This window comes from Megalobrama amblycephala, linkage group LG6 (genome assembly GCF_018812025.1).
Source record: "Megalobrama amblycephala isolate DHTTF-2021 linkage group LG6, ASM1881202v1, whole genome shotgun sequence".
Classification (NCBI taxonomy): domain Eukaryota; kingdom Metazoa; phylum Chordata; class Actinopteri; order Cypriniformes; family Xenocyprididae; genus Megalobrama; species Megalobrama amblycephala.
Window position 1 is genome coordinate 23,276,475 of NC_063049.1, and position 24,531 is coordinate 23,301,005.

General features: G+C 37.3%; 1 protein-coding gene across 6 annotated transcripts in view; it reads right to left on the reverse strand.

The window, feature by feature from the left end:
- The window catches only part of ncam2 (neural cell adhesion molecule 2), a 241,160-nt gene that overhangs the window by 32,869 nt on the left and 183,760 nt on the right, over nt 1–24,531 (reverse strand). For all 6 annotated transcript variants that reach the window (XM_048193489.1, XM_048193488.1, XM_048193492.1 and 3 more), the window contains exons 7-9: nt 20,483–20,643; nt 12,210–12,355; nt 722–872 (exon numbers count right to left, since the gene is read on the reverse strand). In XM_048193489.1, the coding sequence (XP_048049446.1) occupies nt 722–872; nt 12,210–12,355; nt 20,483–20,643 (458 nt within the window). The remainder of the gene's footprint in view (nt 1–721; nt 873–12,209; nt 12,356–20,482; nt 20,644–24,531) is intronic.

The following is a 24,531-nucleotide window of genomic DNA, read 5'->3' on the forward strand; positions in this document are numbered from 1 at the left end:
CAATATTGTATCATAGATACTTACAATATGTGTTGTGCATAGTTCACCCAAAATGAAAATTACTGCTGCTGTGTGAGGAAAAAATCCAAGTTTACAGAATTTTAGTGTCAGTACTACAATTAACCCTCTGGAGTCTGAGGCTGATTTGGGGCCCTATACATATATATATATATATATATATATATATATATATATATATTTTATATTATAATATTTTTATTCTGGTGTCACCATTGTCCTGTGCATTGAGTTATCAGCACCAAGTCCAAGCCTATTCATTTCCACCCCCAATGTAATACCAAATTTAGCATTTTAATCAACAGTACATTTTTTGTTATCCTTTTACCATATGTCTTGGAGTATCGCAATAATATTGTATCGTGAGTTCAGTATTGTGAAATGTATTGAATCATGACATGAGGGTATCGTTACACACCTAGTAAATGGGTGATTAATGGATATTTACAGAATGAATGAATAAATAAAAATTATTATTATTATTATTGTTATTATTAAATTAAAAGTGATGAATAGGCATAAATAGTTTTAATCATGTAATTATTTATGAAATGTCATTCTTTAAATTCCTCTTCCTGTCACTCCAATTCAAATACCAATTCAGTTTACTGCCAGCTGTGACCAATTCAATTCAAATTCCAGCTCATAAATTCTTTAATTCAGATTTTTTCTCCACCCTGGATAGAACATTTAGACCACTCACACTCAATATCCAGGAACATGCTTTTCTGATGTCCACCGATTCTGCTGAGAGCCTCACAGTCAAAACGTCCCCAGTCAGATAGCCTGACTCCAACAATAGTCAGCATGGATTCACCATAACGGCCTCGCACTTCCACACGGCCGTCTGGACTCTGAAAAAACATCACATGCTTCAGTTATTTGAAAAGCAGATAAACCTGATAATCAAACCTGAGAGTCAAGGTTGTAGGATTAAATATAAAATCGTGTAATAGCAAGAAGTGGGGATTTTGCAATTAAGACATGACTCACTCACAAGGACAGATCCAAACCAGGGAGTTTATAAGGGATTTATGGGAGGGAAGGGTGTAGCTTTTAACATACTTCAAGTGTTTAACCTGCTTTTCCCATACACGATCAGATAAAAATTTCTCACGGTAAGTGTGTCATGTACTACTCCCTCTAAATAAAGAACATAAAGCTATAAAACACAGTTATAAGAAAAACTATGTCATATAAGAGTGCTTTTATAAAATATTGACAACAGTGTTTTGATAAAAGGCACCAATGTTCAACAAATAGAAGTTGTAATATAGTTCATTAGCATAAGTGTAGGTGATATTATGCATAAAGGCTCTGTGCCAAAGCAAGCTGCCAATGTAGGCAGGCTTTTAAGGCATGATAAGCATGCTACCAACATAAAGGCTGTTTCAGGAAGCGTAATTATGCCGCCTTCAAAGACACCTTCTTGTAGAAAATTTCTAAAGCAGCATGAAATTAGCAGAAAATGCCACCCCAAGCTACAGTAAGTGTGAAGAAAACCAATCCAAGATGGTTACTGTTTAAAAGTTTGGGGTCAGTAAGATTTTCTTTAAAAGAAATTAATACTTTTATTCGGCAAGGATGCATTAATTTGTCCAAAAGTGACATTGGAGACATTTATAAAATAAACTCTGTTCTTTTAAACTTTCCATTCATCAAAGAATCCTGAAATAAATGTATTGTGGTTTTCACAAAATTAAGTAACTTTTTTCAACATTGGTAATAATAATAAGAAATGTTTCTTGAGCACCAAATAGCACCGAATCGTATTTCATAAAATGACCATTTTTATGTTTTTGATGCATGTTGATCAGGGCTTGACATTAACTTTTTTGCTCACCAGCCAATGTGGCTAGTGGTTTTCCAAAGTTACTAGCCACTCAGCATTTTCACTGGCCACAATTTTGCTGTTGGGAAATTACATTTTATATGATTAAAGTTGACTCTGGCATGCTTAAATTACTTGATTTTGAGTCATTTTACTTGATTTACAAGATTTAAAACCCTTTCAAACTTACAAATGCAGATTGACCACCCAAATCAAGACTGTACATTGTATATATCAGGTACAGTTATTTTTGTTAGGCTATATAAAAAGAATAAAGAAGCAAATTACAAATAGTAATTTAAAAAATATATATTTTTTTCAGATACATATGTTTATTTAGCATACATGTATACATGTATTTAACATTTTTTGATGTTTGATTAACATTAATGACAGACAGGTATTTATTTGGGGGCTGCTGAATGCATGGACGTCATATACTGACACATATCCAGTTTTTACCCACCTGTTTACGTCCACTTAGCCGTAAGCCATAGCCGACTGTATTCACGCGAGATGCTCCACACAATGCATTTTGACATCTGTGTGTGCGTGTATTCAGGCGCAAGGAGAACTGAATCGAGCGCGACAGAGAGAGCGCGCACGCGAGCGCTTCTGTTGTGTCATTCAGCGCGATTCCGCCTATCCCACCTTCACTAACCGCAAGTTAATCGATAAAGAATTGTGACTGAATTGTAATTTTGTTATACGACGAGCTTGGCTACTTTTCATTTGGCTGTAGGCTGAAATTATATTCAACCCGCCAAAGTGGCTAGTGGGAGTGGCTGTCTTACCCGCCACAGCTGAAATCTACCCGCATTTGGCGGGTTGGCGGGTGTTAATGTCAAGCCCTGATGTTGATGCATGTTGCTGCCTATGTAAAACTTTCCAAAATGCTTACATGTAATCATGTTACATTTCACTTTTGAAAAACTGAATACTTTTAGAATATACTGAACTTCTATTTTCTACAGCTTCAAATACAACTCATCCTCAAGGCTTTTTTGAACCACTGGGAAAAGAAATCCGTGAAAGTGTATGAAGGCCATAGGACGGCATGGTCCCACAATAGATTTTTTAACACTCAGTGCACTGTCTGTCTCTAAAGGATGCAAAACAGTCAGACACCCTTACAAACATAGATCTCAGACTGCCTAACCTTAATTTTAAAAGCAAAGAAGTTGAGCAGACATCACACAGACCCCAGTTTCGCAGACCACAACACCGCTCTGATGTAAATCAACTCTTCAGTTTTTCCCACTGCCCTCTGAAGCGTTCAGTGCATAATAAGCAGTAGAGGGATGTGTGGCGGTGTCAGTTTTGATTAGTGAGAGTGAGCAGTAGTGTGGTTAACGAGAGGCAGTGCATGATGACAGTTTTGAGGCCTGTCTTCCTGTCTCAACACCCTGCTCATCATCTGAGCTGACCAAAATTGCCCTCAGTCAGTCACTAATCTCCGTACTCATGCTGACACATGCATCATAGCAGCCAGACCCATTTTCCAGACGCTCTCTGCTGAAAGAAACAGGTCACACCAGCTTAAAGGAATAATTCACCCAAAACTGAAAATTCTGTCATCATTTACTAGCCCTCATGTCGTTCCAAACCCATCTGACTTTCTTTCTTCTTTGGAATACAAAAGAAATTCTGAAGACTGACTTTCTATGCAATTACAATGAAAGGCATTCAAGCATCAAAAAAAAAAAAAAAAGATTGAAAAGCATCATAAAAGCATCATAAAAGTATCATAAAAGCGGCCCATATGATTTGTGCGCTGTATTTCAAGTCTTTTGAAGCTATACAATAGTTTTATGTCAGTATTCACTGATACCAGATCAATGAGTCAATGGGTTGAACTCAAGGACTGGATCAGTTCGATCTGTGAACAAATCATTCAGACCATTTTTTGTGAACAACCAATACATTGAAAGGATCTGATTCAAAAGATTTATTCATTCTTGAACTGAACACTACTTTTCTCATAAAATCACTATTTCATCATGAACACACAATGGAAAAATAGGCTGGATGTTAAGAATTTCAGTAAACAAATTAAAACTAAGCCTGTTCGTCACACTAATCTATCAAATGGTTTCAGAAGACTTTAAGCATGGTGTACCAGTCATTTGGACTACTTTTGTGATACTTTTATGGTTTGTTTTTTGTCATTTGACAACCTCTCTGCATTCACTTTTATTATATGAAAAGAGTAGACCAGAGTGTTCTTAAGAAAATTACCTTATGTGCTCTGCATAAGAAAGAAAGCAATTTTTAAGTTGACTATTTCTTTAAGACAAGAAAGCTGGTTTTTGGAACATGGTCCAAAGTGGTCCACAAGGAAAAACAAAACAAGGCCCACCAGCTGATTAAAGATGGACTTGACTTAAGCACCAAGACGTTTTTGGGTGGCCCAGTCAGAAAAATAATTAATTTGGTAACGCTTTCTTTTTTTTTAGGGTCTCAGTTGCTTATTAGCTTACATATTACTAGATTATTGGCTGTTTATTTGCACTTATGAAGCATATATTAATGATTCTACATTCTTAATCCTACCCAATACCTAAACTTAACAACTACTAACTCTTAATAAACAATAACAAATCAGCCACTGGACAGCAATGAAGGGGTGACACTCCTAAATGCCAAGAGGGCAAAACAGACTGTAGTAAAATTAATGCAAAAAACGACACTTCAAATCAACATTTAAAAAAAAAAAAAAAAAAAAAAAAAAAAAAAAAAACTAAAACTTGTCAAAAAGTAGTCTTTGAGAATGTCTAAGTATAAATCCAAATCCAAAACTTAATAAAAATAAGCATTTGTGTCTAAAAACCACTAGAGAAATTATATATAGAACTATATAGGAATCTAGTGGTTACAACATGGCATTACAAAAGTTTTATTTTTTTACTTCCACCAGATGGCACTAATCTACCTTCAAAAAATGTATTTTAAATGCATTGTCTCTATTTTAACATAGAATACTGCTTTAATTGAAAAATAATTAAAAAATATTTTAGAAAAAAATTGTGTATTATTTTCAATGAGGAAAAATAGCTAATAAAAATTGCATACATATTGCACAGTAGCATAAAATACACTCAAAATTTTATACAATAATCAAAAACTATTATTGAACAAAAATATATTGCATTGGTTTTCCAAAAAAAAAAAAAAAAAAAGTTACATATCAAAGCTTCGGTCACTTTTGACCGTAAACAAGGCAAGTGTGACTCCTAAATGAAAAGGGGCAGAGGGTTAATCATTCATCACAATGAGAAAAAAACAAAGAATATAGTTCTGAGGTGTAGCAAAAGATTGTTGAGCTTAACAAAATAGAAAATGGCTATATATATATATAAAAACGTAAACTCGATAAAATGGGAGTTTTTCGGCTTAACTTATTGTTAAATGAACAATGTGAGTTACATTTTAGACACAGTATTGTTAATATTGTTTTTTTTTTCTTTATTTCACCAACGAAAATTTCAAAATTATGAACAGCAGAACAGAGCCCCCGTGCAACAGAAATGTTTTTGTTATACTGACTGAATCCGCGTTTAGAACAAATCAGTTTAATGGTTAAAATTAAGATGGTCACTTGCTTCGTTCCTGAATGAATCAGTCATTTGAACAAATCGTTGACTCACTCACTCATTAAGACAGTGACATTTCTCACAATTCCCCATCTAGGATCCAATCACACAATCACACCTGTTTCCCATCAGTGACACTTTATAAGCTGCACTCAAACACACACACATTGCTGAGTATTTTTTAGCCCTTTGTTTGCATTCCGTCTGTTCCTTGTCCTGCCTAGCCTTGCCTGTGTTTTTGACCCTGGACTGTTTCCTTGTTTTTGATTGTTTGCTGCCTGCCTTGACCATTGCCTGTGTTTTTGGTTTACTCTTTAGCCTTGTCTTCCTGTTACCATTTGCTGGTGATCGACCTACTGCCTGTTTGACTACGGCTACGCTCTTCTTATGAATAAAGCCTGCACGTGGATCTCCAACTCCGTTGTCCGTTGTTCACCAGTTTTGTGAGTTATCCTATCAAGTTCCATTTGATGATGTGGCTTTAAAGGACATTTTCCGTTTTGGTCTAAATGAGCCCATAAGATCCTGGTTTCCTGAAGGGAAGTTTAATTGTAGTTTAAGAGACTTTATGGACTATGCCCTAATTTTGAGACAGAGAACTTTAAGAACCCAAAGAATTATTTTGGGGGGGCCAACTTCAACAAGCTCTGGTGGCAGCAGAGCTTGTACGGTACAAGGTTATTTGCCTTCCACCCTGATTACTGCGACCCCAATACTCTCTGCACTTCCAAACCCAGTAATTCCCTCACCAGAGCCTGTTCACATGATGTCTGCATCGGAGTCCGTTCCTGTATTTGCAGCCATTTCTGAGCCTCGTCACGTCTCAACAGATCTTCCAGAGCCTTGTCACATTTCAGCAGTTCTTCCAGAGCCTCGTCACATCTCAGTAGATCTTCCAGAGCCCTAAGCCGAGATGGCTGCCATGCCTGAGCCCTCAGCCAAGATGGCTGCCACGCCTGACCCTTCAGAGATTGTAGAGTTGGCCATCATGGCCACAGCCATTTGGTGTGTGTGGGCTGCGCACACATCAGCTCCAGTCCCTGAACCCACTTCAGCCCATGAGTCCACTCCAGAGTTTGCCTCAGTCAGAGAAGCCAGCCTTGTGGCCTATGGGTTTCCTGTCTGCCTTGACACGACCACGGAGGTCATCCCTGAGTTTCCTGTTTGTCTCGATGCAACCGCAGAGGTTGTTTCTGAATTGCCTGCTCCACCGTGGGAGTCTTCATGTCCGCCTAAGCTGTAGAGGTGGTCGTCTGTGCTGCCGTGGGGTTCTTCAAGCCCATCTGCACTGCTGTGATGGTTGTCTGCGCCACCGTGGGGATTTCTACAAGACCATCTGCATGGCTGTGGTGGTCATCTGCGCCACCGTAGGGTTCTTCAAGCCCATCTGCACTGCTGTGGTGGTTGTCTGCGCCACCGCGGGGATCTACAAGACCATCTGCATGGCTGTGGTGGTCATCTGCTCCGCCGTGGGGGTCTTCAAGCCCATCTGAACTGCTTTGGCGATCGTCTGCTATGCCGTGGGGGTCTTCAAGCCCATCTGACCTGCAGTGGTGGTCGTCTGCTCCGCTGTGGGGGTCTTCAAGCCCATCTGACCTGCAGTGGTGGTCGTCTGCTCCGCCGTGGGGGTCTTCAAGCCTGTCTGAACTGCTTTGGCGGTCGTCTGCTCCGCCTTGGGGGCTTCAAGCCTGTCTACCTGTCCAGCCTTCTTCGCCCTGGCCGTCTGCCCTGCCTCAGTCTCCAGGCTGCCTTCCTCTCCACGGACGTGGCCCTCCATCCTGCCCCCTGTTCCAACTCCGCTCCACCTCCCTCCTGGACTGTTTAGGAGTGTCTGGAAGCCAGGGCTCTATTATATGTGCCCTGGGTCCGTGTTCTGTTCTATTGTCATCAAATGGACTTCATCGGACTACATCATATGGACTACAATTCCCCATCTAGGAACCAATCACACACTCATACCTGTTTTCCATCAGTGACACTTTATAAGCTGCACTCAAACACATTGCTGTGTATTGTTTAGCCCTTTGTTTGCATTCCATCAGTTCCTTGTCCTGCCTAGCCATGCCTGTGTTTTTGACCCTGGACTGTTTCCTTTTTGATCGTTTGCTGCCTGTCTTGACCACTGCCTGTGTTTTTGACACAGGTGATCGACCTACTGCCTGTTTGACTACGCTCTTCTTATGAATAAAGCCTGCATGTGGATCTCCAAGTCCGTTGTCCTATTCCCATCCATTACAATTATAATATTGCCTATTTATTATTATTACTTACTAAGCACATATTAATGCCTTATTCTGCATGACCTTATTCTACATTCTTAATCCTACCCAATACCTAAACTTAATAACTAACTTAATAACTATTAATAAGCAGTTAATTAGGAATTTATTAATGCACACTTGCAATGTGTTTTATTAAGCTCTTACAGTGATTTTCTAGAGTGAAGACAGATGCTTCATATTTTGTGTGAAGTACAATAAACGTTATATATCTCATTGGTAAACGGACTTGTACTAATATAGTGGATAAAAACAAGAAGACAATATAAGTTATAACCGTAATTGAACTAAACTATACCTGTTCTATCTCCATGCAGCATATCGTCGCTGTCCGATGAAAACCACGTATGTCCATTTTGCCGATTTTGAGATTTTTCGACGGATTGAATGTCCAGGTTAATTTCCGTATACAGTATGCTTCACATATCTAAATGGCCAATGAAAAGTTGTGAAATCATGTCATCTGATTTTCACGTATATCCATTTGGTATCAAAGCTGTCAATCACGCCGCGTATCTCCCGCCCTGTGGAAGCATCTCGCCGGTCTCGTGAAGTTTCATCGAAGCTCAGCACTGGATAGCCGAATAACACTGTGAGGTAAAGTATCAGCAAACGTTTGTTTTTGACAACTGTTCTCAAGTAAACGGTTCCCCCCTGACGCCAGACGTACGTCTAGGAGTGACAAAATTACGGTAGGACTGTGCAAACAAAGTATCTGTCTAGCATTACCATGTGTATTGATTCATTGTCCCTTCATAGTTTGCAAGAGACATTTAATAAATTTATAATTAATATTAAATAAACTAAGCGTATTTAATAAACTAAGACGTAGGCTATTTAATAAACTGAGCGTATTCATCTGTCAATATGAAACGCGACTTGGCCATTCTAATTAATGATCGGAAGAACGCGTATCGACCACCGTTACTGTAAAATATGCACGTATGTCCATTTAAACTCAATTTTGGTCAAATGTGGATTATATCATTACACTGACAAGAATATGGTTACATGTAAAGATGCCGTACCAAGTATGACAACGCTACATTCAACTGCTTTTGAAATACGGTGTTTTTTTCACTTCCTGAAAAGTAACTGTTTTGGACATACGTGAGTTTCATCGGGCAGCGACGATATATTCGCGGTTTCTGACATTATAGTGCGTCCTGACTGAATCCTGACAGGGGAGAACGAGCTTTTGAAGCTTTGCCCTCTTAGGCCGAGCGCAGCAGCTCATTTGCATTTAAAGGGCACACACTGAAATGGCGTGTTTTTGCTCAACCCCAAAAAGTGGCAATTTTAACATGTAATAAAAATTATCTGTGGGGTATTTTGAGCTAAAACTTCACATACACACTCTGGGGACATCAGAGAGTTATTTTACATCTTGTAAATGAGGGCATAGCAGGTCCCCTTTAAGGGAAAATTGTAGTTAATAGTTTATATGTGTTCCCTATAAGTGTTACCGAAATCTTATAATGGGCCGTGGTTGGATCTAGAGATTCTGCATGAAGGAATGGTCTCTGATCTCTTGTCAGGTGTTCTCCAAACTCATCAGGCATTATAGAAGAAGACTCAGAGCTGTTATCTTGGGAAAAGGATGTTGCAATAATTGGAGAAAAGAGCTTTCCCCCCATTTTCAATTGCTTTACTTCAATGAAAGGTTAGAAGTTTGAATTTTTTGAATGAAAGATCAAAAGGATAAACAATGCAGATTTATTTTCACAGCCGCCTTTGTTCATATTTACCAAGGGTGCCAATATTAGTGGAGGGCACTGTAATTTATATACAACATATACTACCATTCAAAAAGTTTGGTGCTGCTGGTATTTTTTTTTTTTTTTTTTTTTTTTTAAGAAATTTGATTTATATAATTCACCAAAAATGCAATAAATTGATTGAATGTGACAGTAAAGACTTTTAAATTGTTAGAAAAAATATATATTTTAAATACATTTTGTTCTTTTAAACTTTTTTTAAAGAATGATTTATTTAAAGAACAGATTTTAAAATGTGATAATATTTCACAATATAAATTTTTACTGTATTTTTGATCAAATAAATACAGCCTTGGTGAGCATAAGAGATGTCTCTGAAAAACATTATAAAAAACGTACCCACCCAGATTATTTGTGTATGTGATTTCCAAGCAGCATCCCATTCTATACTTATGCTATAATCATAGCTATATATTACTGCAGTTATAGTTCATCCCTGCAGCTAACTAATGGAAACCAGCTCAGATAATCTTGGACCAGACCATAAATTACCTTCGACCAGCAAGAATCCATATAATAACCATGCAAAACTGGATGTAGCTGTATTCTTTTAAATGTTCACAGTGTTTCATTTGGTTTTTCCACATGTAGACACCTCTAGAGTGAGACAAATCATTCTAAGCTGTTAATTGGCCCCCATGGGCTGTGCTAAGCACCAAATGTCAAATCTCTCACCGCATAGTTCCACCATTCAATGCCTTCCAAACAGTGAATTGGTGTCCATTCTGAACTCTTACTTTAAGTATTGAGAGTAAAATGTAGGGGAGGGAAGAGGCTCCCCGATCAATTGTTTGCAACTTCTGAATTCAGAGCACAGGTTCTGTCCCGGCCCCTATGTAATTGTACCAGACTAACTCCCCTACCTTACCTCCACATCCCCACACCTCTGAAAGAGCAGCTTAAATCAAACTCATTTTGTTCATATTGAGTGGCGGCAAGCGTCGCTGCTCTCCTACACCTCTTTGTATGAATCCTCTTTCATTTCCCAGCCACGCAGGCTATTCTAATCGCTACCCGAGCAGCTCTCGCTAGATTAACTGTGATGGGGAGTCTTTTCACAGTTCCTCCCTGGAGTCAGGCTCCGTTTGCCTCTATTGTTGACGCCAACAACCCACCTTTCACGGAATTCTAATGATCTTTGACAGTTTCTGTTCCCATCATCTTTCCCGGCTGGCCAATGCAATCGCATTTGCCATTCTGCAGGCCGCATTCGTATTCAACGCAGACACCGAGCATGCCGGTAGGAAATGCAGAGCATTATTGGAGCACAGAAAACCTTCTTCAGCCTTCAACCAGTACACAGACTAAGCGTGCCTCAGGGCTGTGTCTCTGTGTGCTAGTCTATTATATCCTCTAATGTCCGTGACTATTACAGTGGGCGTGAGCAAAGACTGAACGTCTCACATATCTGGCAGTTAATGTGCTGGCAAAACGCTATACTGTTTAGTGACTCAGAGGAAATGGTGGTTGAAAACCTGCAAATACACATACATGTGTTCTTGGAAATAGTTTGATTATGGTACGCAATGAAAACTTACAGTAGATGTTCACAGCACTCAAAAAAATGTCAACAGTTTGCATGTATTGCAATATATTCACAAAACTAAAAATACCAAGTTGCTATGACTTAACATCTGCCATTATTGTGTGACACCCTGAATGTTTGGTCACATGTGACTATATGTATATGTACCATTTCCTCACAATTGATCATATAGGTCTTTATGCAGGTAATATCTGCTTCTCTTTGTTGATTATTTTCTTTATAATTGTTACAACAATGCTGGACTTACGACATGAAATATCCTGAGTAGAAAGTATGGGGGGACGGTGCGTGATCCAGGGTTGCTATGGTAACGTGAGCCGCGGGGAAGAGACTGTCATTACTAGAGCGGCTCAACTTTGAACAGCAACACAACTTTGACCGTCTCATTATTTCTGTCACATAGATTTTACTGCAGTACTGCCAACTGGACAGTGGACGTGCAACAATTAATCATTTAGATCAACAAGATTTTTAAGTATGAATTCCATACAAACTTTAAAATTCTATACTTTTAAGTGATTCATTATTATGTGTTTTCTATAAGAAGTACATGATGAGAACAAAATTCTTTTTGTCCCAAACTAATGACAACATCACATGTACACTCGCCACATGAAAACAATATACTAGCTACCATTCAAAAGTTTGTCAGTAAGATTTTTTTAAAGAAATTAAGTTTTACAAAGATGCATTAAACTGATCAAAAGTGACAAACGACATTAACAGTTACAAAAAATTTCTATTTCAAATAAATGTTCAAACTTTTTATTCATCAAAGAATCCTGACAGAAATGTATCATGATTTCCCCCAAAACAAATAAGCAGTACAACTGCTTAAAATGTACATAAAAAAAAAAAAAAGTTTCTTGAGCTCTAAATTAGCATATTAGAATGATTTCTGAAGGATCATGTGACACTAAAGTCTTGAGTAATGATGCTGGAAATTCAGCTTTTCCATCACAGGAATAAATTACATTTTAAAATATATTAAAATAGAAAACAGTTATTAAATTAAATTGTAATAATATATCACAACATTATCAAATAAATGCAGCCTTAGTGAGCATAAAAGACTTCTTTAAAAAACATTAAAGCATCTTTTCAACCCCAAATTTTTTAACAGATTTTTTACATCATTTACTATCTCTAAGAATCAAATTGTACCTTATCGCCATCTGAAAAGCTGTGCCCATCACTTGCTCTCCTCCAGGAGATTTCAGGCAAAGGTTCACCCTCAGCCTTGCAGGAGATCATAGCAGCACTGCCTTCAACAGCCGTCACGTTCCTTAGCTTAGTAATATGAGGCTGGACTGCAAGAGAGGGACAAAAGAGAAACATACAGAACTAAAGAATGGAGATATTTAGAGAAACAAGGAACAAACACACTCAGGCTTAAAGGGTTAGTTTACCCAAAAATGAACATTCTGTCATTAATTACTCACCCTCATGTCGTTCCACACCCGTAAGACCTTCGTTCATCTTCAGAACACAAATTAAGTTTTGATAAAATCCGATGGCTCAGTGAGGCCTGCATCGCCAGCAAGATCATTTCCTTTTTCAATGCCCAGAAAGCTACTAAAAACATATTTAAAACAGTTCATGTGAGTACAGTGGTTCAACCTTAACATTATAAAGTGACGAGAATACTTTTTGTGCGGCAAAATGACAAAATAAAGACTTTTCAACAATATCTAGTGATGGCCGATTTCAAAACACTGCTTCATGAAGCTTCGAATCTTTACAAATTTTTTGTTTCGAATCAGTGGTTTGGATCGCGTATCAAACTGCCAAAGTGGTGCACAAAAAGTATTCTCGTCGCTTTATAACATTAAGTTTGAACCACTGTACTCACATGAACTGTTTTAAATATGTTTTTAGTACCGTTCTGGGCATCTAAAAGTGTTAGTTATCTTGCTGGCAATGCAGGCCTCACTGAGCCATCGGATTTTATCAAAAATATCTTAATTTGTGTTCCGAAGATGAACGAAGGTCTTGCGGTTGTGGAACGACATAAGGGTGAGTAATAAAACTTAACTTATAATAGTCATATAAGATCCATAACTGACTGCCTTTACATGAACAAAAATATTATATGTATACCATTCCAATAGCTGTGGAGCATGTAAACATCTTTTCGTTTTAAAGGTCCCGTTTTTCGTGGTTTTTTGAAGCTTTGATTGTGTTTATAGTGTGCAATATAACATGTGTTCATGTTTCGCATGTAAAAAAACACAGTATTTTTCATATAATTTACTTATCTGTATACCGCTGTTTCCACTGTCATAAAAATGGGCTGATGACTTCCTTGTTCTATGAAGTCCCTCCTTCAGAAATACGTAACGAGTTCTGATTGTGCCAGCGGTTCCTGTGTTGTGATTCGACAGCTCTGAGCGCACCGTGCCCGGAAAAGTCACGCCTCTTACCATAACGTGGAGATGCATGCGCTCAGTGTTATTGTAAACATGTCTTTAATTTTACCCTATCAATTTGAGCTGGAATCAGACCGGTGATTGGACTGCGGGATGAAAATAACAGCGTTTCGACGACATGGCGACAAACACACTCTACAAACGCAACTCTTGTGTATTCCTGTGGGCAGAGGTTAGTCAAAAAACTGTTTTAGTGACGTCATTAAAGAAGGAAGTAGAGGGATGTAGTCCAAACTGGCCGTTCGATGTAGGCGACTTCTGTTAAATAAAATATCTCGCTTGGCATTGAACTTTGAGCTTTAAAATTTTACAGATTTTATTTATACTCTAACAACAACATTACACACTAACTAAAGTTTGAAACATGGGATCACGAAGAATGGGACCTTTAAGAATAAAGACTGCCTCTGTGAGCTTCTCACCAAAGCTCATAAAGACATCACCTATTAGAAATGTATATTTCTTTTCTCTTGACACTCAATATAAAAATATAATCTACTGCTCAACAAAGATTTCTTGTTCAGAGCACATATTGCTCTTGGGTAACGATTCAGTAAATATCAGACTGAACTTTGCATCAACAACATCATTCTGGTCTTACAATCAAAAATCCTTCATGGTCACCCAGATGGAAGAGAAAACAACAGAAAGGTCAGCATTTTACTGTCTGTCTGGAGTTCAGAAAAAGAAACAGTGCATTGACAAGCACAACACATCTGTTGCTATCTGAATCTAACAGGCTCCCACTGGTAAATAAACATTAGTAAACTGCAGGGGATGTGTGGCATAAGAATACTTAAGATTCTCATCATAAATCTAAGATAAGGCTTGTCTTGTGTAGCAATGCTCATTAGTAGGGTAACTGATGTACAACAGCGGCAGCCTTCAAGCAAAGAGGTGACACCATCGCAGCATTTAACCTGATAAATATACATCAGAAAATGCTTTCCCGCAGGGTGCACAACAATAGCGGATAAATAAAAGAGAACAGTAGAACAGTAAGAAAAAATGGCAATGTTTAACAATAAGGTCCCATTACTAACCGTTAATGTATTATCTGACATGAACTAACAATGAGCAGTATATTTGTTACAGTATTGATTAATCTTTGTTAATGTTAGTTTTGATTTTAGTAATGCAGTAGTAAATTAACATGTACTAAGATTAAAGCTGCAGTGCGTAAGTTTTGCCTCTTTGTCGCCATCTCTGTTTGAAAGCTGCAATTGCAGTTATATGAGGAAATATTATCTTTACGTGGTTGTGTATCGGCACAGCTCCTCAGTGCGGATGAATCTAATGTTTGTTGTCAGTCACCACATCGGTGTGGATACTGTACTTCGGAATCACAGATTGTAATCTTGGAAGTATGACCAAAATAAGACTTTTCACCGGAAAATGTCATCTGAACAAGTAAGTAACATGTCTGCCACTTTTGTTGTGACCAACTAAGAAAAAAAGCATGACAATAAATTGCACTACCAATGGTGATTAAATCTAACGATCGCTTAGCTCATATCACATCAAACCGGGCAAATTATTATTACTGTTATACTTTGTTCTCAAATTATTAATGTTAACAACATCAGCATTGCGTGACTATGTGTATTTAGTGTGTATTAGCATTACCTGTAGATTTCAATTTCTGTACAGTCTAATCTCTAAAGTTCAATTGTCATACCATACAATCCGCCATCAAAATTATAAGTTGCAGCATCCTCACATGAAATAGCCTACTAGCTGGGACTTGTTCTTTATGTAAACAGACGTGACAGTGACGAACGTCTGCATGCTCGAATTTCCTGCGGAAACTTACTAGTACCATCCGGATTATTACAAGCTTCCCTTTGTGAATCAGGCTAAGGTAAGGAGATAGTTTTGAACACTGGCTGGTTATGTACTTGCTCAAAAACTGATTTTGGATCATTTTTAACCATAAAAAGTTACGGACTGCAGCTTTAATAAATGCTTTAGAAGTATTTTTTTATTGTTAGTCCAACTTAACTAATGTAGTTAACTAATGATAACAAAAGAAACCTTACTGTAAAGTGATATCGAAAACATCTTGTCAGCTTAATCGCTTTCTCTTGTTATATTGACATTAGAGATTGATTCAACAAACAATTGACCCTTAAACATGCAAAAGTGGAAAATGATCAGCAAAAAATCATTTCATCTTACTTTTTATATCATCTGGACTTTAGTAAAACATATCCATAGGAAATTTTGATGTATTTGATATATGAATTTTATGAGTTGTATCTCCCAGGATACGTTGGCCTATTAAGGTATAAAAAAATCCAAAGTCATCAATATTTCTGTAATTTATTTGATGCAAAAAAAGTTAGGAAACCTAAACTTAATCTAACTCCATGGCTTAACAACTATACTCGTTCTCTGAGGCAGGAATGCAGGAAGGCTGAACAGAAATGGAGAAAGGATAAGCTACAGGTTTCACTTCAGTTTCAGACTACCAGGCAGCTGTGAGAACTGCAAGGCAAAATTCTCAATTATTTCTCAAGTGTCATTACACAGAAATATAATGCCCCTGCAGCCTTTTTTTCAACAATTAATAGACTTCTCAATCCGACTGGATGTTCTACCCTGACCCCCTCATTGGAGGCATGTGAAATGTTTCAGACTTTTTTGTGGAAAAACTAGAGAAGATTAGAACTAGTCTGCCTACATCTGCAGTTGAGTCTGTGATGTCATCGGCTTGTGTAAGGAGTTTTGAGCTCTTCGAGCAGCTGTCACTGGTGCAAACTATGGACATCATTATGCGTTTGAAGCCTACATCTGGTGGTTGCAATGTGGTTCCTTTATGTTTTCTTAAGGAGATGGTTGATGTTGTTGGGCCGAGTATTATTTCTATTATTAATAGTAGTCTTCATAATGGAGTTGTTCCAACAGGCCTTAAGTAGGCGGTTATTCAGCCACTTCTTAAAAAGCCTAATTTAGACCCTCTAGAACTGAAGAATTATCTCTTGTTTTGTCTTGTCTGGACTATTGCAATGTGTTGTATGTGGAGTCCTGCCAGACCACTATTTCACGTTTGCAATTGGTTCAGAATGCAGCAGCTAGGCTGCTACTGGGTGCTAAGAAAAGTCATCATATCTCTCCTATTTTGGCTTCTCTCAAGTGGCTACCAGTGAACTACAGGATAAAATATAAAATTCTGTTGTATGTTTTTAAAGCAGTGCATGGGATGGCCCCTTACGTGTCTGAGCTCATTGCTTTTCATCAAGCACCTATCTAAGATTCAATAATAATTTATTGCTTACTGTCCCTCATACTCATTTAAAGTTAAAAGGGGATCAGGCCTTTGCTGTTGTGGGTCCGAGGCTCTGGAATAGTCTTCCTCAGAAACTTTGAGAGGTCTCATCTTTAAATGCTTTTAAAGTTGAAATCAAAAGCTACAGTACTTCTTGTCTTTAGCCTTTGAGAGGGTGGGCTAGTCTTTGTTGTTTTAGTAATATGTGTTGTTTTAAGTTGTGTGTTATTTTAATGAAGTGTTTCTTGATTGTACAGCACTTTGGTCTGCAGGTGCAGTTGTAAAGTGCTTTATAAATAAAGTGAATGAATGAAAAAATATGTAATATGTCCACTGGTGTCAAAAGTATTCACATTCAGTACTCAAGTAGAAGTATAGATACTAGGGTTTAAAAATACTTCTGTAGAAGTTGAAGTATCAACTCAAGCTTTTTACTCAAGTAAAAGTGTAAAAGTACTGGTTTCAAAATTACTTAAAGTATAAAAGTAAAAGTATAATGTAAGGAAAAAAATGCCATTAAAGGATTAGTCCTTTTAAATACACTTTTCCTGATAAATTTACTCACCCCCATGTCATCCAAGATGTTCATGTCTTTCTTTCGTTAGTCGAAAAGAAATGAAGGTTTTTGAGGAAAACATTCCAGGATTATTCTCCTTACAGTGGATTTCAATGGCTACCAACAGGTTGAAGGTCAAAATTACAGTTTCAGTGCAGCTTCAAGGGCTTTAAACGATACCAGATGAGTAATAAGGGTCTTATCTAGCGAATCGATCGGTCATTTTCGAAAAAAATACAACCGTTTATGCTTTATAAACAAAATATCGCCTTGAACGTACTTTCCGCTTCCGCATTCTTCAAAAAGCTTACGCTGAATGTTCTACGCCTTCCCTATTCAAGTTACGGAAAACAAGCCGAAATGAAATAGGAGTAACAAGGCTATTTTTAAAATGTAAGGAGTAGAAAGTACAGATAATTGCGTGAAAATGTAAGGAGTAGAAGTAAAAAGTCGTCTGAAAAATAATTACTCCACTAAAGTATAGATACCCAAAATTTCTACTTAAGTAAGGTAACAAAGTATTTGTACTTCGTTACTTGACACCTCTGAATATGTCAAATATGCTGCAGGTACGACATGTCTAAGTGTCCTAAAATTGAGCAATTTCTTGTATTTTTACACTGCTGAAATGTCTTGATCTTCAAACAGCACATAACTTTTCTTTTTCAGCATCTTAATACAATGTTCACAATTAATATTAGCAGTTATATTGCTTTTTTAAATGAAGAAAAGTAATATTAATCTATATTTACTTTCCACAAGTCAGAACGTCCAGCACCATGTTTTGGTTTTAGGTCAGACTGACAAAACCACATCCTCAAAACAGACTCAGCTATGATAACAATAATAGTACTGGGTGAAACAAATCTTTCTCATGCATCCTTCAAGAGATTAAGTATCTTGTGGTGCACAGTGCAAGCTAAGAAATGAGGATAATCCTAATGACACCGACTGGTTTGCATTTAGATGTTCTAAAGCTGCCTTTAGAACAGATGCCTAAAACACACTTTTTTTTTTTTTTCTTTGTCAATAGATAGCAAATGCAGCCCATGATTTGTTCACAATGTGAGAGTTTCATTACACATTTTGAACAATAATCATTATTTAAGAAGGATTACTAAAATACTGCTGGGAAACCCCCCCCCCCCACAAACATATCAGCAAATGGCAAAACAGAGCTGAGATAAGGCGTGACGAGATAATCCAGCTCTTAAACCTTGGGATGCCATTCATTAAAGACAAAACAAGTTTTGTGAGCATGCAGAAAACGCGAAAGATACGCGCCTACTGCCTAGCTGAATGGAAACCCTAGCAGCCCCGTCTCTGTTAGCTGTCAGGGGTCATAAAGGAAAGTTACAACTCAGGATCCCACCACGCTTTGCAAAACAAAACTCCCATCCAATATTGGGGGCTCATTTAAATGAGTTGCTTTGAAGAATACCCTTTGCTTGCACATGGAAAGGATTCTGATGACTACAGAATAAATCTCCATACATTTACATGAGCAGACAAGGTGCTATCTGAATAATCATTGAAAATGTTGGCAGCTTCATAAAAATCGAAATCGAAATTCCTTGCCATAAAGGATGTGTCACCCATTCATATGTAATTAAGGCGGTCTGTTTATGGAAGAAAAGCATGTTGTACGGCTGGACTGGAAAGAGTGAAGTGCAGGGATGTACCTGTCAATCACCTTGTTCTTAAAATATCAGGGTTTATTTAGTTTAATAATAGTCTTAATTTTGCACGCAGGAGTCACAGATGCTGACAGTTGTACAGTTCACTCGATTTAACTATAGCCTAAACAAGTTTTCAGTAAGTTCAATGGGTAATTACTGGCATGCTGGCGATAAGAGCAAGACATATTAATATAAAATGTATCTAAATATACATTTATTTATTAAATGTAAACTCTGTTAATAATAAAAATGTAAATTATTTAAAATGTATATTACCATTTAAAAGTGCAGCGGTCAGCAAGATTTTTTTGAACAAAAATATTACTGTTAAGCAAGGATGCATTACACTGATAAAAAGTGACTGTAAATGCATTTATAATGTTAAAAAATATGTACATTTATTTATAAAATGCTCTTTTGAACTTTCTATCATTCATCAAAGAATACTGAAAAATAATATATCATGGTTTCCACAAAAAACAGCACAACAATTTTTAACATTGATACTGTAACAGTAAAAAAATAGGAGCATCTAAATCATCATATTAGAATGATTTCTGAAAGATCATGTGGCACTGAAGACTGAAAATTCAGCTTTGCCATCACAGGAATAAATTACGTATGAAAATATATTAAAATAAAAAGTAGCTATTTTTAATTGTAATATTTAACAATATTACTGTTTGTACAATATTTTGATCAAATAAATGCAACCTTGGTAAGCATAAAAGACTTATTTAAAAAAAAATCTTACAAACCCCAAACTTCCGAATGGTAGTGTACACTTTCATTTTGTTTCTTATTTAGATATTTTTCTTTTATTTTAGAAATGTGTCAGTAACCCAACATTCGCTCTGCATGTAAATGTGTCATTTCACAGCTCTTGATATGCATGCATTTTAACATCAAAACTGTAGAAAAACCTGGAAAAAACTATTTTAAAATGTAAACACAGTTTTTTATAATAAGCTGTTTTTAATAATGAGCAGATTTTTCATACTAAGTGTTTTGTTGCACATGCAAACACTCAATGACCCACAACTTCAATTATCACTACATGACACAATACTCAAGGAACAACAAACACAACAACACTACTGCAAAATATGCAGTAAAACAGAAAACAACAAGGCTCTAATTAGTATGATCTATTCATACTGTTGTGCATGCTGGTCACACGTGACATCACAACAACTTCTGGGTGATGAGGCATAGTGATGGGAAAAAATCACCTCATGTGAAAAATGTTGCCTGGCCTTGACTTAAAATCAACACTTGCACAGTAATCATCCTGACAAAGCCTGGCTTTTTCCTCTCATTATACACTAGTCTGTGGCTTCATTTTCAAATTATTTATATAAAGATGTTTAGGTATCAACAACCTTCCCCTCTCATTTCAAAATGTTAACATTAATTTGACAGAACAGCAAGCACTTACAGTCTGACAGGTAACATCCTATTTAACGGATGAAGAGTTATGTAACCCAATAAAAAGGAGTTCTCACCAAAAACCTTGAGAAACAGTTCATGCTCAACTTCTCCCGCCTTGTTAGAGGCCTTGCAGGTGTAGGAGCCCCCGTCGTCCTGCTGAATGTTTCGAACTGTGAGCGTTGTACCTCGAGCTCTCATTACATACCGCTCCGATTCCTGGAGCTGCACTCCCTTCCTGACAAACCACACATACACAACACATGTCAGTTGAACAAAGCCTAAATTCTCAACACTGTGGTATTATTCATATTGCAAGATGAAAATCTCTCCGACCAGCCAATCAAAAATATTATGCATAATGCAGATGTAGGAAGCAAAGAAATGCCAGGTGATGGGTTATTCATCATAGACGGAGAAGCAACATTTCAGAATATTCTGTTGCATTCAATATACATGCCGTATAGGTATATCGTCGAGGTGGAGACAGGGTAATGAAATATTTTTTGGAGAAGATTACAGCACGGCTTCAGACTGTCATAATGTTAGGAGAGGAATGAATGGAAATGAAATCTATTTAAAGCAGAGAGACCTGTGTGGCTACAGGAAATGGAGAGAAGGGAATCAAATCACACTCTCTCTGGCTATACACAACGAGTCAATAGAGACACAAACAGACAGATGCTCAAATTCCGGATGCTCAAACAACAAAACTGCTGAAAAACTGAGCAGATGTTTTTTTCAGCCAGAGGACATTACAACGCACTAATTTTCATGACACTAATTGTACACAAGTCTCACTGGTGCAACCAAGTGCAGTGCTCAAGGGCGCAATGGTAATAGAGCAGGTATGTGATCTCAATCTCTTGGAATTAACTGCATTGTCTGTTTGTTTGTTTATTTGTTTCTACATCTATCTATCTATCTATCTATCTATCTATCTATCTATCTATCTATCTATCTATCTATCTATCTATCTATCTATCTATCTATCTATCTATCTATCTATCTATCTATCTATCTATCTATCTATCTATCTATCTATCATTTAGAGTAAAAACTTTCATGTTAACAGGCCAAAAACATTTTTTGAGAAGTGAACACCTGCAAAATTCCCCATATCTTCCTTTGTGTTCAGCAGAACAAAGAAATTCATACAGGTTTGGAACTACTTGAGGGGAAGTAAATGATTACCCTTTAAAGGGTTAGTTCACCCAAAAATGAAAATTCTGTCATTTATTACTTACCCTCATGCCGTTCCACACCCGTAAAACCTTCATTCATCTTCGGAACACAAATTTAAGATATTTTAGTTGAAATCTGATGGCTCTGTGAGGCCTCCATAGGGAGCAATGACATTTCCTCTCTCAAGATCCATTAATGTACTTAAAAAACATATTTAAATTGGTTCATGTGAGTACAGTGGTTCAATATTAATATTATAAAGCGATGAGAATATTTTTGGTGCACCAAAAAAACAAAATAACGACTTATATCAGTGGTCTCAAACTGCCGGCCCGCGGGCCATTTACGGCCCGCCCACCCCCTCTACCCGGCCCACAAATGATCTCAAAAATAAAACATAATCCGGCCCGCTAAATTATTATTATTATTATTCTCTAGTTGCTACCTGTCTGATATGCAAAGAAAAAGTCGCCGTTCTAAGGGGCATTCACATATCGCGTCACATAAGCAGCCGCGCCGCATTCTCCTCTTTCCAATGCGCTTTCGCTCCAGTGGCGTCTGTCGTTGCTATGCAACCATGAGCCGCGCTCTCAATCGCTTCTATTATGAGCGCGCTTGCCTAAATTACAGTAAAAGCACTCGACTTTAAGTCACGAGCGCCGATTTAAACCACCGAAACGCGTCCGATGCACCCATTAAACGTTACCGATGCTCAAACGGCATCTTGGACAAATGTGTCTCAGCTGTGTGAGCACAAGCGCTGCAGGTGTCTGTCAAGAAACAGAGGAGTGTACAAATGTATTCAGAGATTGTATTTGTTCAGTACAGTGTTGTTCAGTGCAAGATTTTAATGTTATTTAAGCTAACATAAAGTAAGGGAAAATACTTCCACTAGATGTTAAAAACTAATAATGTATGTAACAATGAGAGATTTTTTATTTTTTTGGCAAAATAAAGTTGATATATATAGCTCCAGTTTTTTTGTTTATTTCTGACCCCTCCACGCCACAAGTGTTGCTGGTTTTGTTCCCAAATTACTGATTTTTTATTCCATATATCTTGTTGCATGTGAGAAGTCGCACCAGACTATTTCAATTAATAGTATTATATTAGTAATAGTATTATATAATTATTACACTCTGTAACAATGAGAGAGACACTGCTGTTTACATTTAGTATGGTAAATAAAATATTTATAGTATAGGTATAAAAATATTTTAGTAGGCCTAATGAAATTTGAAGTAAATGAGAAATAATGCAAAGGAAAGTAAATTTTCTGAAATGTTGCGCTTTCTTGCGCTTGAAGGATAATATGGCCCTCCTATGAGGTGTCAATCACAGAAACAGCCCCCCGACAATTTGAGTTTGAGACCCCTGACTTATATAGTGATGGCCGATTTAAAAACACTGCTTCAGGAAGCATCGGATCATAAATGAATCAGTGTATCGAATCAGCTGTTCGGAGCGCCAAAGTCACGTGATTTCAGCCGTTGGCAGTTTGACACGTGATCTAAATCATGATTCGACACACTGATTCATTTGTGCTCCGATGCTTCATGAAGCAGTGTTTTGAAATCAGCCATCACTAAATAAGTTGTTATTTTGTTTTTTTGGCGCTCCAAAAATATTCTCGTCGCTTTATAATATTAATATTGAACCACTGTACTCACATGAACTGATTTAAATATGTTTTTAGTACCTTTATAGATCTTGAAAGAGGAAGTGTCATTGCTCCCTATGGAGGCCTCACGGAGCCATCGGATTTCAACTAAAATATCTTAATTTGTGTTCCGAAGATGAACGAAGGTTTTACGGGTGTGGAACGGCATGAGGGTGAGTAATAAATGACAGAATTTTCATTTTTGGGTGAACTAACCCTTTAAGTATCATATTTTAATTTACACAAAACATATCTTAAATTACTTTACTTTAACTGGTATACATTAATTTATAGCATTTTCCCAGAATACACTGTACTACCCCCATAATCCTTTTTTTGGCACCATCACACATGCACACACAAAATTAAATGAAACTATCAGGTTTTAGCAAGCGTAATGTAATTGGTGGTGGTTTTGTTTTGTCCCAATGTATCAGTGAGTGGTTTGGTTAGGCTCATTCATTAAAGGTCAACGTGTGAGAATGCTCGGCAGGGATCGCTTTCATCACATTCATTCTCATCCGAGCCGGAGGTAATTACAGTGATTGAGAGCCTGTAATCAACGCATTGTGCTGCTGTCATTCAAAGCCCGCACATTAAGGATGGAATAAATGTGTCCGTTCTCTGTTATCACAGCTCTTTCTTGGCTGCGCAACCCTCGTTCCTGTTCCCCCAATTTCTGCTTCCTCAGTTTTTGTGTGACACCTTAACTTGTCAAAACTTTTGTTTTCTGAGGGGAAAAAAAAACAATCGTCATCAAATACTCACCGTCAGGTCATTCCAAACCTGCAAGACTTTCATTCATCTTCGAAACACAAATGATGATTAAATAAATCTGAGAGATTTCTGTCCCTCCATTGACAGTTTACGCAACTACCACTTTGTTGCTTCAAAATGTTCATAAAGAGATCGTAAAACTAGTCCATATGAATTGAGTGGTTTAGTCCAAATTTTCTGAAGAGACTTTTTTTGCTATATGTGATGAAAAGATTTAATTTAGGATTTTATTCACATTTAAACACTGATCAATGAACACAAACAGAAGCTCAACCGTACTTCCGTACGTCACTGGTTCTTGGGGAACCTCAAATGTGATGTGTAACACAAGAATGAACCTCATTGGTTCTTGCAAGTCAAGCAAGTATGCTCGAGCTTCCGTTTACCACAACTGATGTATGTGTTGATGAATGTTTAAATGTGAATAAAAGCTTAAATTAAATCTGTTTAACTTATAAAGCGATTGTCTCATTTCAGTACATTTGGATTAAACTGCTCAAGTCA